The sequence below is a fragment of the Grampus griseus genome (genome assembly GCF_964374135.1).
Source record: "Grampus griseus genome assembly, chromosome: 1".
NCBI classification, from domain to species: Eukaryota; Metazoa; Chordata; class Mammalia; order Artiodactyla; family Delphinidae; genus Grampus; species Grampus griseus.
The window spans coordinates 45,652,784-45,664,891 of NC_139017.1; the positions used below are offsets into that span (position 1 = coordinate 45,652,784).

At 51.3% G+C, this 12,108-nt stretch overlaps 1 protein-coding gene across 1 annotated transcript in view; it reads left to right on the forward strand.

Moving 5' to 3' along the window:
- The window catches only part of PLXNA2 (plexin A2), a 217,904-nt gene that overhangs the window by 172,802 nt on the left and 32,994 nt on the right, over window positions 1-12,108 (forward strand). The window contains exons 13-14 of the mRNA XM_082674787.1: window positions 4,578-4,729; window positions 10,877-10,994. Of these exons, the coding sequence (XP_082530913.1) occupies window positions 4,578-4,729; window positions 10,877-10,994 (270 nt within the window). The remainder of the gene's footprint in view (window positions 1-4,577; window positions 4,730-10,876; window positions 10,995-12,108) is intronic.

A 12,108-nucleotide genomic window follows, 5' to 3' on the forward strand; every position in this document is an offset into this window, starting at 1 on the left:
CCTCCCTTCTAGAGCCTCTCCTCAATTCTTGGGGAGAAATGAGGAAAGCAGTGTGCCTTGGATTTTACCACCACACAGGCAGGGCTTTGGTAGACCCTGATGCTCATCCTCACAGTCACCTGGAAGCCCTCAGGTGGCACGGGGCGTGTCACACAGGACTCCTCCCTCTGTTCCTTTGCGCGCTGAACCCAGACCTCCACCTTGACTCTCTCTGATTTTTAAGCTGGGGGAGAACAAATGACACAGGCAAAGGCACAGATCTTTAAAGTGTGTTGTGTATATAGAAACGGCTGGGATCTGGGTAGCACATGGTGGATATAGTATAAGACGGCAGATGTGGCTGAAGAAGTAACAAACATCAGAATGTGGAGGACCAGGCCAGGAATTAGGGACAGTGGTCAGAGGCACTGAAGACCTTTAGAGCAAGTGACTAGTAATCAGAGCAGGTATGTGTTAATGAAGCCCACCTGGCCATGTGAAGCAGTCAGATCTCATGGAGGAAGACAAAGGCCCTTGCAGTTAGTGTGGGTGAGAGGTGATGCAGCCCTGCTTATCACCTACGCTGGAACCAGAGTGGGGCATAGATTCAAAAGGCACCTGGGAGACTTCCCTCGTGGCACAGTGGATAAGAATCCGCCTGCCCATGCCTGGGACACGGGTTCAATCCCATATGCTGTGGAGCAACTAAGCCCATGCGCTTCACCTACTGAGCCTGCGCTCTAGAGCCCACGAGCCACAACTACTGAGCCTGCATGCCACAACTACTGAGCCCGTGTGCCACAACTACTGAGCCCGCGTGCCACAACTACTGAAGCCCACGCACCTAGAGCCCATGCTCCACAACAAGAGAAGCCACCACAATGAAAAGCCTGAGCACCGCAACGAAGAGTAGCCCCTGTTCACCACAACTAGAGAAAGCCCACACACAGCAACAAAGACCCAATGCAACCAAAAAAATAATTAATTAATTAAATCTTAAAAAAAAGACACCTGGGAGTAAGAACCAATGGTCCCTATATTTATTATACATGGTAGGAGAGGGAAAGGAAGCAGTCGAAGATGCTTGCAAGATTCCTGGCTGGGTGCACGGTGGTTCCATTAACCTTGAGAAAGGATCTGGGAGGATAATCAGGTTGGGGGTGGAAGGAGGGAAAATTAAGAGTTCGTTTCTAGACATGGTGAAATTTGAGGTGCCTGAGGGACATACGTGTGGAAGTCGAGATGTCCAGTAACAATTAGATATATGGCTATGGAGCTCAAGAGAGAGGTCTGAGCCAGCGATATAGGTTTAGAAGGCATCAGTAATGGAGACCTTGGGAATCCTCTTGCAAATCAAGTGCTCACCACCTCATCTATGTTTTGGAAATCCAGACTTTTATACATCAGTTTTGTCTTAAGCAAGAAAGAGGAAACTACATCCCATGTAAGCCCCAGGGCATGGGGGCTGCTGAGTGCTTTGACCCCCAAACTCCTTCACCACCTCCCCAGGTGCTCGTGGCACAGCACAGTGTGTGTGCTGTATGGGGAAGATCCACGTGGACCCAGTATTGCCCAGGCACTTTCCAGTGACCCATGAGGATGCTAATTCTCCCAGCTGTTAGCTGGACCCATCTCTTTGACATGTGTCTTCATGCCAAGATTATAATGCTTGCATATATTAATATTTTTGTAAGTTTTCCTTCTCTAAACAGTATAAGCTGGTTTATGTTTCTGGGCAGCTCTGTGCTAACAAATGAACCCTGCAGCCCCCCAAGTGCCATGACTGTGTCTCTGCCATAGACCCTCGAATGTCAGAAGGGGACAGTGCAGAGACTTCCCAGCAGGAGGAGGCTGCCCCGTGGGCCTGCCAACTCCACTGAATATCCCCAGTACAATCCCCACGTGCTACCTGCAAGACGGAAATATTTTTAGACTTTCCAGAAAGATCTCATTTCAGTTTTTCTTAAAGCTTGTAATTAACCGCAGTGAGCAAGAGAATGTATTTTTAAAAATAAAAGTGCAGGGGCTTCCCTGGTGGCACAGTGGTTGAGAGTCCGCCTGCCGATGCAGGGGACACGGGTTCGTGCCCCGGTTTGGGAAGATCCCACATACCGTGGAGCGGCTGGGCCCGTGAGCCATGGCCGCTGAGCCTGCGCGTCCGGAGCCTGTGCTCCGCAATGGGAGAGGCCACAACAGTGAGAGGCCCGCGTACTGCAAAAAATAAAAATAAAAATAAATAAAATAAAAGTGGAAGAAAGAGAGCAAGCTGATCACCACAGTTCTGTCAGGGTTTTCAGTAGGTGGGTTCCTGGCATCCAGGTGGCTGGAGGAGGGGAGGGGGACCAGTGATGTTCATTCCAAGGGATCAGAGGAGAACCAGGTGCTTAGATTTGCTCAAAGCTACTTCCTTCCTCCTGAATCTCTCCTGCAGGGGCATGGAGGCCACCCCTTTCCTGTTCCTCATTACGAATATCCATCTCCCAGAGCCCAAGAGGCCTGGGGACCTGAGGAAGTGGCACCAGGGGAGAGTGTAACAGCCAAGATCTAGTGTCAGTTGTTTTTAGAACCCTCAGGGACAGAAAAGCTATGGGGCTACCGGTTCCTCATGCCAGCTCCTTTCTCTCCAAATTGTCCTGCCTCCCCCGACCCGCCAAGGCCCAGTGCACAAAGATGCCTCTGAGAACCGCCATCCCCTCCCTTGATTCATCTCATGAATCTTGTTTATTTTTATTCATCAGGTGGGATATTTTCTTCCCAGAGAAGGGAGTCAGAGCCACAGACAAGGTGACTTGGGTGAAATGGGCCCCCGGATAAGATAGTTCCCAGCCTGGGCCTGAAGGAGGGAAGGAGGCTGCACCATCTAAGGTCTGCAGAAGAGGGTGGGAGGTCAGGAGGTCTGACCTGGCTGTGCAGCCAATGCACAAGAGCCCAGGAGTCAGTGGGCAGTGAGGGAGGAGGCCTGTCCCGGGGCCTCATCCCCTCCATCATCTCTTCTGTGTCTGCTATCACCTGGGCATTCGTGGCCAAGTTGGAGGCCGCATTCATGGTGCTTACATTACTGGAAGAGAGCAGTGCCCCTTTGCTGGAGACAGGAGCGGGGAAGAGTCTCCAGAGCCTTCGATAGCATTTTCGCCTGTACTCACCTCCAATCTCTGCCCAGAGGCCGTATCTGGAAGATTCTGGTGGACTCTTGGCCTTGAGCAGCCCTCCTTGCCTCTCTCCCTCCCTTCTTGCCCTTCTAATGGTGTAGTGAAAAGAGTCCTGGACTTTTTTAAAACCTTGTATACATGTTGTATGATGATCTTAGAATAAGACACCCCGTATCTCCTTCCAGTTCTGAAATTCCATGCTCCTGCCTTCAGTTGGGTTCATGTCTAATTTCCTCCTGCTTTGGATAACTGTGGACCTCGAAGTAGGAGCTTATTCCCTGGGATCTGTTGGATCCTGAAGAGCTGCATTTTTCCTGGAGCCTGATCCATTCCCAGACAGAAATGTATACCTTAGAGCTGCCTGATTCTGCAGTTCCTGTTGGGTCAAAACAAAATCAGGCAGTCGGCATTTGGTGACTGAATTAAGAAATGAATAAATAAACGATCCTTGCTGCTGGGAAGCCAGCAACATTTGGAAACTCAGAAAGCTATTTCTCTTTGGTACTAGCACGTGTCACAGGATTTTTTTTTTTTTGCAGAACAATGTCAAACATACTTTCCATCTTTGGTCATCCCCCACAGCAGTCCCTAATCTGGAACTCCTCTGAGCTCCCACAGCTCTTCTTTCACCTTATCACTGTGTACCCTGCATCAGCATTATTTATGGCTCCCTTATCTCCTCCTCCTTGACCACTAAGTTCCTCGAGGGCAGATTTCCTGTTCTATTCATCATTGTAAACTCTACAGAGGCTAGCACCCAGGAGTGGCAAATCATAGCGCGGTCACAATGACAAAGCCCTTTCAAGTTTACAGAATGCTCCCAGACACCCTCCATTCAGGAGCTTCCAGGGAGAGGTTGGTTAGAGATGATTATCCTTCCTACCAACTGAGAAGAAATGAGGTTCAGAGAGATTCTGTGACTTGATCACAATCAGGCTAGTGAATTAAAGTACTGCCTTGAGGGCTTCCCTGGTGGTGCAGTGGTTGAGAGTCTGCCTGCCGATGCAGGGGACACGGGTTCGTGCCCCGGTCTGGGAAGATCCCACATGCTGCGGAGCGGCTGCGCCCGTGAGCCATGGCCGCTGAGCCTGCACGTCTGGAGCCTGTGCTCTGCAACAGGAGGGGCCACAAGAGTGAGAGGCCCGCGTACCGCAAAAAAAAAAAAAAAAAAAAAAAAAAAAAAAGTACTGCCTTGAGCCAGTACTCTCTGATAATTTCTTTTTCATAAGTGGATGAATGAATGAATCATTGGATGAATGTCCTAAGAACCGATGAAATAGCTACATCATGACAATGTCGGGATCCTAGATAAGTTGAAAAGCGGAGAAAACACACCCAGTTCCCCCAGATTCCAGGTGTCCCAAAGCCTTCCCGTGGGGAGGGAAATGGGTGCCACTGCCCCTACTCCTGTGACCGACCAGCTTTGCTCATCCCATTTCCCTCCCGCAGATTTTGACGGTGTCCGGACCCCCTGAAGGAGGGACCCGAGTGACTATCCATGGCGTGAACCTGGGCCTGGACTTCTCCGAGATCGCCCACCACGTGCAGGTGGCTGGGGTGCCCTGCACGCCCCTGCCGGGGGATTATATCATCGCTGAGCAGTGAGTCCAGTCCGCTCTGGCCCACCCTCTTCCCCACCCCGGAGCTTGTAGGGGGAACTCTCCCCTCTCCCTCCATCTCCTATGTCCCTCCTCCCATGGACCCCACTCCCTGAAGCCTTCCCAGGGCCCTCTCCTAGCCCACCTCCACTCTTAGAATACCCTATTCATTTTGATTCCCAATTCCCTGGCTCCTCTGGCATCAGGGCTCCCGGTGCAATGCTCTCGTGCAGTTGGTCTTCTCCTGCCCACTGGCTAACTGAGCCACTTTCCCAGCCAGTCCATTCTGCTCCTCCTTGCTTCCCCCCGCCCCTCCCCCCATAGCCCCCATTGGAATGCATCCCGCTCGGTGGGCTGCAGGCAACAATTTGTTTGGCTCAAGGGGCTCTGACAGCAGCTTAATCTGAGCAGGGCCTCCGCCAGAGCAAATTCATTTATTTCACTAAGGGAAGTGTCAGCTGGAAATTAGAAAATAGGCATGTAGCGGTGGACAGGCGAACGGGGCTCCAGAAGTGACATATGTTCCAGTTTGGGGTGTTCATCTGGCAGTGGCAGCTGCTGTGAAGTTGGTGGGCAGGAGGTGGGCATGAAGCTAGGGGTGTGCTGGGGGTGGGAGTGTAGAAGGAGTGATGCTTCCCCTCCTATGGAGAAAGGGAGGAGAGTAGCCAGATCCTTCTGCATGATTTATCATGTAAAGTTGGGTCAAGTCACCCTGGTTCCACTGGGCACACAGCTCTGCAGGGGGTACTGGGAGCGTGCCCGTGAACAGGGCTCCTCTCCTTTAGCTCCACCCCTCGCAGCCTCCCCAGAGCCAGCCTTTAGTAACAACCAGAAAAGTGGCACTGGCAACCGTAAAAATGACACTTCATCTTTCATCAGCACTTACTCTTTCTCATCCATTCTCTTGCTTTTAATTGGTAAGGACTCTGAGAGGTAGACATTGCTATCACGGTTTTACAAAGTAGGAGAGAGTAAAAGACTTGGGAAGTGAAATGACTTCCCCCACTCACTCAGTGCGTACGTGGCCATGGCAGAGTTGGAACTCAAGTCTCCTAACTTTTGGTTCAGGCCTCTTTCCATTCCCTAACAGCCATGGGGCAGGACTTCTGGGTAAGAGTGGCCTGCAAATTCCATTATCCGTCAGCCTGTGGCCTTCTGGGTCAGGGGCCATGATTCCAGTGTGGCCAGGGCAGGGTCAGAGTCAGAGGGGTGAGTTCCCCGACTTAGGGCACATCCAGCAGGGGAGAAGAAGGAGCTGCCTGACCCTGCAGACATTCAGATCCTGCAGAACTGACCCTTCACTGACAGCCTTGTCCCTTCAAGGAGTGAATCATGGAGGGAAGACTGGCTGGGTCTACGGAAAAGACATGAGGAAGAGGAAAGGGGGAAATGATATAAGTAGCGCTTCTGAGCCAGAAAAGAAGGGGAGAGCTGTTGGGCTCGTCAAGATCAGATGGCTTTACAGAGCCCAGCACCCTGCCACACCCAGCTAGACTCTCAGTCACACTGACCCCAGACCCACCTTGGCCTCAAGGAGCTGCCTTGGGCCACTGGACACAGGTCAAGTCTCCAACTTGGTGAGATGCCACAGGACTCCAAAGGAAAGGGTTCACAGGGGACTGAAGGGTAAGGCTTTGAATAGAGCAGTATAAATTCTTGGGCAGCTGGACATGGAAATCGCATGAGAATTGGGATCCAAGGGTCTTCTAAATCCTGCCTCCTCTACCTGCCAGCCCTGAGACCTTAGCAAACTGTTTGGTCTCTCTAATCTTCATTGGCCCAATGGAAATCATGATTCCTACTGCATGGGTTTTGGGAGAGAATTCAGTGAGATGAAAACGTGAAGACCGTAACGTGCCGTAGGAACGTAAGGAAATATTGTTCTATTCAATATCTTTGAAATCAAATGCATCACACTCACCCAGGGCCCTAGGGAAGAAAGTTCCAAGAAAAACTGGAAGTGAGGATACGAAAGGAGCCTGGGGAGGTGAATGGTTGCCAGGGGTCCCTACCAGGGCCAGTGATCACCCAAGAAAACCAGCCCCATCATCTCCTCAGGCGCGGGGCAGGCAGGAGGCAGCAGGCACATTCCTCACCTTGCCTGCACGCAGCCCTGGTTTCCAGCCGTGTCAGGCTCATTATTGAGAGCTTGTTAACATCATTAAAGCCTCCATCCTGGGCAGTGAGCAACAGGCACAATCATTATAGATATCTGTGAGAGATGAATTTGGCTAAATGGACCCAGTGCAGAGTCCCGGGCACGGGCAGGATTAGCGGGCACAGTGATGACTCACCGTATGCTTGTGCCGTGCCATCTATCACTCAGCAATTAGGTTAATGTTGGTTAAAGGGCCCCGCTTAGTCTCTTGCAATCAGTGCCCCACAGGGCTGTGGAGGGCCGGATGATTCCATCACAGGACGTTTCCCGGGTGATGAGATGCAGGTTGAGGCTGCAGCTCAGCCCTGCCTGGGACAGGGGCTCTGTATGAGATGGACTCAGCTTGGGTCCTCAGACCCCCTCCTTCTCATCTGCTGCACCTACAAAGTCAGCCATGTCCTGACGGATGTTACATGCTTGTGCTCCCACCCCAAGGATGCACACTCACGGGGAGAAAGGCACCATCTTTGCCAATCTATGGGAGGTGGTGCGGTGTGAGGCGAGGGCACTGGGCTGGGTGCCAGGAGCTCAGCTATTGATGAGCTATGTGATTTTGGGCAAGTCTCTTCGCTCCCTGATCCTCAAATGTCTCATCTGGAAATAGGTATGTAGAAATGGACCTCTACAGTCACTTCTGTGGCCCTAGGATGTCAGAAGCAATATGGAATCTGCAACTCCCGCCATTAGACAGCTTATCGGTGGGACTAATGTGAATCCAGAGGTTCCTGTCCATCAGGAGGAGTCAAGCCTCCCAATGTTGACGCTAAATAACTAGTAGAGAGTTATTTAGTCTAACTTCTCATTTTACAAGGAGAAACTTTAGGCATCCCCAGCTGTTGTCTCCTGATAATACACAGGGAGCCTAAAGCTACCAGGGACACCGAGAAGAGGCAGGAGGCCCCCAGAAGTCAAACCACAGGAACTTTGATGACCTGTAAAGCCTAAAGGAGGAAGTGGTGGCCACACCGCTGCCTGTGGTCATCTCCAACCAGGGAGGGAGGGAGCGCAGGTTCCTCAGAGCCTTAGGAACCCAGCCAGGTCTACCCCACCTCCCCCTCCTCCCGCCCCAGCCCCCCCACAGCCACGTCACCTCCACCCCAGCACAGCCACCATGTCCATCCTGTCCCTTCCACGAGAGACACAGAAGATTCCACTGATTCTAGGGGCAGTAGAGTGGAACGGTCAAAGGCATGAGCTTTGCAGCCAGGCTGACCTGGATTTGAATCGTGGCTCTGCCACTTCCCAGCACTATGGCCACAGATGAGTCACTTAGCACCTCTGAGCCTTGGCTTCCTTGTCTATAAAAATGGAGAAGACCCACCCTGTAGGATGCCTGAGGATGACACGAGATCCTATCTGGGCCAGTGCCTGCCACACACAGCTCGACAAATTGTAGCTCTTGTTTATTGTTGAGGTACAGAATCTGTTTGGCCTGACCCTCATTCCTCAATATAACCCTCTCCACTCCCTATAGCTGCCCTTGCTTCTCCCTTTAACCCTCTATCTCCTTGAGCTCAGAGAACAAATGCCAATAACACATACACTCAAGGAGGCCTCTCCGTCCTTCGCTGCGAGCACTGGGTCCCAGGAATAAAAAGGAAGAAGAGTTAGAGGTCATTAGAGTTCTTCCACAACATGGTCTGAGTCCTCAGGACTTTCACCCAGCTCTTAGACTTAGCAACCCAGACCATTCTACAGTCCACCGCTGACTGCTTCTCCTCTCCCACTCACTGGATGAAGTAGAACCTCATTCCACCAGCAGGGAAAGGAGTCAGCTGCAGTGCCAAGGAAGGGAACCCATGGTCCAGCTCTAGGCCCTCCCTGCAGCCTCGGCCCCTGCATCATACCCTTCCAAGCGGGACACTGAGAGCCAACTGCAGGCATTCAGCCTTGGACACTTGGGCAGTGCCATCTCCCATCCACCCTCTTCTCCCACGTGCTTGACGTGCAAAGCTCATCTTTTGGGCCACACACCCTGAACAAGAAAATGTTCTAGAAAAGACAGTGTGCCAAGACGTCCCAGACAGCTGAACAGGCCATTCTAGCCTTCTCTTCTCCTAGACAGGCCCCAGGAGGAGCAAATATGCCTATGACCTTCACGTGTTCTTATGTTTCCTCTTTCCATGACTTCAAGCCTGCCATGATTTGCTTCTGCTTTTCTTCTCGAGGGTGGCTCCAGCACAGTGGCCGGGGGGGTGAGTGAGGGACAAGAAAGCACTGATTAGAAGAGAGAGAAAGAGACTTATCTGCTGCCTCCTCTTCTTCACACCCCAGACCCCCAGTAGAGAGTCGATAATCCTCTGATACTCCTTGAGAGCCCGGAGCAATGTGACAGGATGACAGGGACCCCAAACGGGAACAGGTGCTGGGGCCCAGGAAGCAGGATGGGAGAGTTGTCACTCCAAGCAGGTAGCAGCATGGAAATAACCCCACGTTGTACCTTAAATTAAGCTTCTCAAATGCTCCGCTAATGAGGTTTAAGGAGACGCTTACATGTAAAATACTAATTGATCATCACTATCATCTTTACTGTGGGTTCATAATTAATTTATTCACAGAGAAAGGGAAAGGAGAACGTCCTTTGACATGCACTCAGTACTTTCTTGTCGAACCTAATATGCTAAACGTAATAAGACAGTCAGTGTATGTAAAGTAAATATTCACCGATAGTGAAAATACTTATTTGGGATTAACTGTTAGGAAGGAGCTGGAGATCGGTGGCATGCCATGTGTGTGAGCACGCCATGTATTTGTTTAATGCAAGTTTTATTACATCAAAATGAAATCTCTGTTTAGTTACCTTCCTTCCTAGAGAAGTTGTTGAGATAAGCGTCCTCCGTTAAACACGGATCTTCCCCACCGTGCCTGCATAATGCTGGGGATTAGTGGAGAGGGGTCTGTTTTTCTGACTCCCCACTAAACCAACCTACCAAGGGCACCAGACTGCTCAGACTGAACTCTTAAATGGCATTGGGAAGGAAAGAAAAGCCTTCCATCTGTCCCCTGGGTTCCCTTTGGCTGAGCCTGGTGGAGCCCTTTCCCACCCATCCCATGCCTTAAAATTCCAGGCAAGAGATCCCCCCAAGAATCTGATTTCTTCAGTCCCTCCCATATCCTCCAGCTGCCCACTCTTTCTAGAGTCTGCTGTGGCTAAGGCAACCCGTCTGTAAATGTGCTTGTTGTAACTTATCTCAGGTACCAGGGAAGCCCTCACTGGGGGTATCAAGCTGCACATCACGAGAGAGAGTGCCACCCCCCTCCCTCCCGCCGCCCCGCCGCCACCGTTCTCCAGTTCTCCTGTGAGACATGACTTCCAACCCCAGGGCTGGTTCACCGCCTCGCCCACCAGCTCTGTGAGCTCAGCCCTTGATTAAGTGGGAGTCCAATGTCGATTGCTGTCCTAATGAACTCATCCACCTCCCACCCCCTTGCCTGCTGCCACTGGATGCCACTCCTCCCATTCAGCTGGGAGCTCCGGTTTGGGGAACTCACTATCTCACCAGATTATCTGTTCCCTCACTGCAGGAAACAAACCACAATTGAATCAGCTTGGCAAATCAGTCCTCACTCCCTCTTCTCGTGTTGCAGCGTTGGCTTGTCACACAAAAAAGAGCACTAAATTACTGCCCCTAGATCTCTCTGTTGAACATTAGGTTTATTCCACAAATATTGGGTTGATACCCAGTGCCAAGCCCTGCACTAGGCACCGGGGACTACAGGCTTGCTCATAGAAATAGGCAGCATAGCGTTTCGAGGGCTCTAGAGTTGAGCTCATCCAACCTCTCACTGTACCAATGAGAGACTAAAGCCCAGAGCGGGAAAGTACTTTACCCAAGGTCACACAACCACATGGTTGAGCAAGCTGAGTCTTGGTCCAGCACTACTGTAAGACTGTGATGAGTCATTCACTGTGACTATGACGGGGTGAGCAAGCTGGGGCAGGGATGCAGCTCTCCCCAGGTCTCTCATGGAAAGGTTTGCTCTCTCCTCAGGATCGTTTGTGAGATGGGCCATGCCCTTGTGGGGACCACCTCTGGGCCCGTGCGCCTGTGCATTGGCGAGTGTAAGCCAGAGTTCATGACCAAATCCCATCAACAGTACACGTTTGTGGTGAGTACTGGGTCTAGTGCTGAGCTACAGGCTTCCAGCAAGGGCATATTTCTGCTCCAGGCTTCTCCCAGGAAAGTCCCACCCACCCCTCTCCCGAGCCGGCACCTCCAGGCTTCTTGCAGATGGAGTAGGAGACCAGAAAAGGGAAAGCCTGTCTTTCCTGGGTGGGTCAAGTTCATGACCAACAACACTTTGGAGACTTTGGCGTCCCAGAGAGCCACAGGTCAGAGTTCTAAATAAGCAAAATCAGGCCTTTCTTAGAAAGTGGATCCTAGACACAGGGTGGGGAGGGGCTGCCCTTTGTCCCACCAATGTGATATCTCTGTCTAATTCCAGCCTAATGAGGACAGATCATCTGAGGGACCTAATTATAAAGGTCTATATTTATCCACACACTTCGTTTTCTGCCAAGGATATTGTAAGTGGGAGTTTAGAGGAGCCGTTTGGAATCCTGCAGGAACGCATGTCTGTGTGCAGGACCATGGGAGTGGGATGTACGAGTCAGCTGCTCTGTGTGTTGGTGTGGTTACACACACATATGCACACACTCAGCCCTGGAAACACTTCTTCCCGCCCAAGCAACAGATGGTGGACTCACAAAGGCTTTATTTTCTTGTGCTGAACAACCTGCTTCTGGGGCTCCAAAGTCCCTTCTCTGACACCTAGGCAACATTGCCACATCAAGTTCTTCACTGAAAAGTGTTAACACCAGCGGAGGGGGTCAAACCAGCCTTGCTCAGAGTATTGAAAATTTATTTGACCACAAAATTCTCTTCTCTCTAAAGCACTTTACTGCTTGTTTTAGGTTTTCCAGTCTCTGCCTTCTTATCTCAACATCTCCACCTTTCCTTGTACCAGTCTTCTCTCAGATGGGAGGGTACCATGGCCTATATCTGCAGCCCACCTACCCCATCTCCTGTGCAGGACAGACAGGGTCTCGTGTGAGAAGCAAACCCAGAAAGACTGGATGGAGAGAGCTGTAGAGTGTCAGAGCTGGGAGGGCTTTACAGATCATGTAGCCCACTCTCCTGTCTTGACAGAGGAGGGAACAAAAGCCCAGAGTGATCCAGAAACTTGCTTCAGGGCCCATCACTAGTGAGTGGCTAATGCGGAC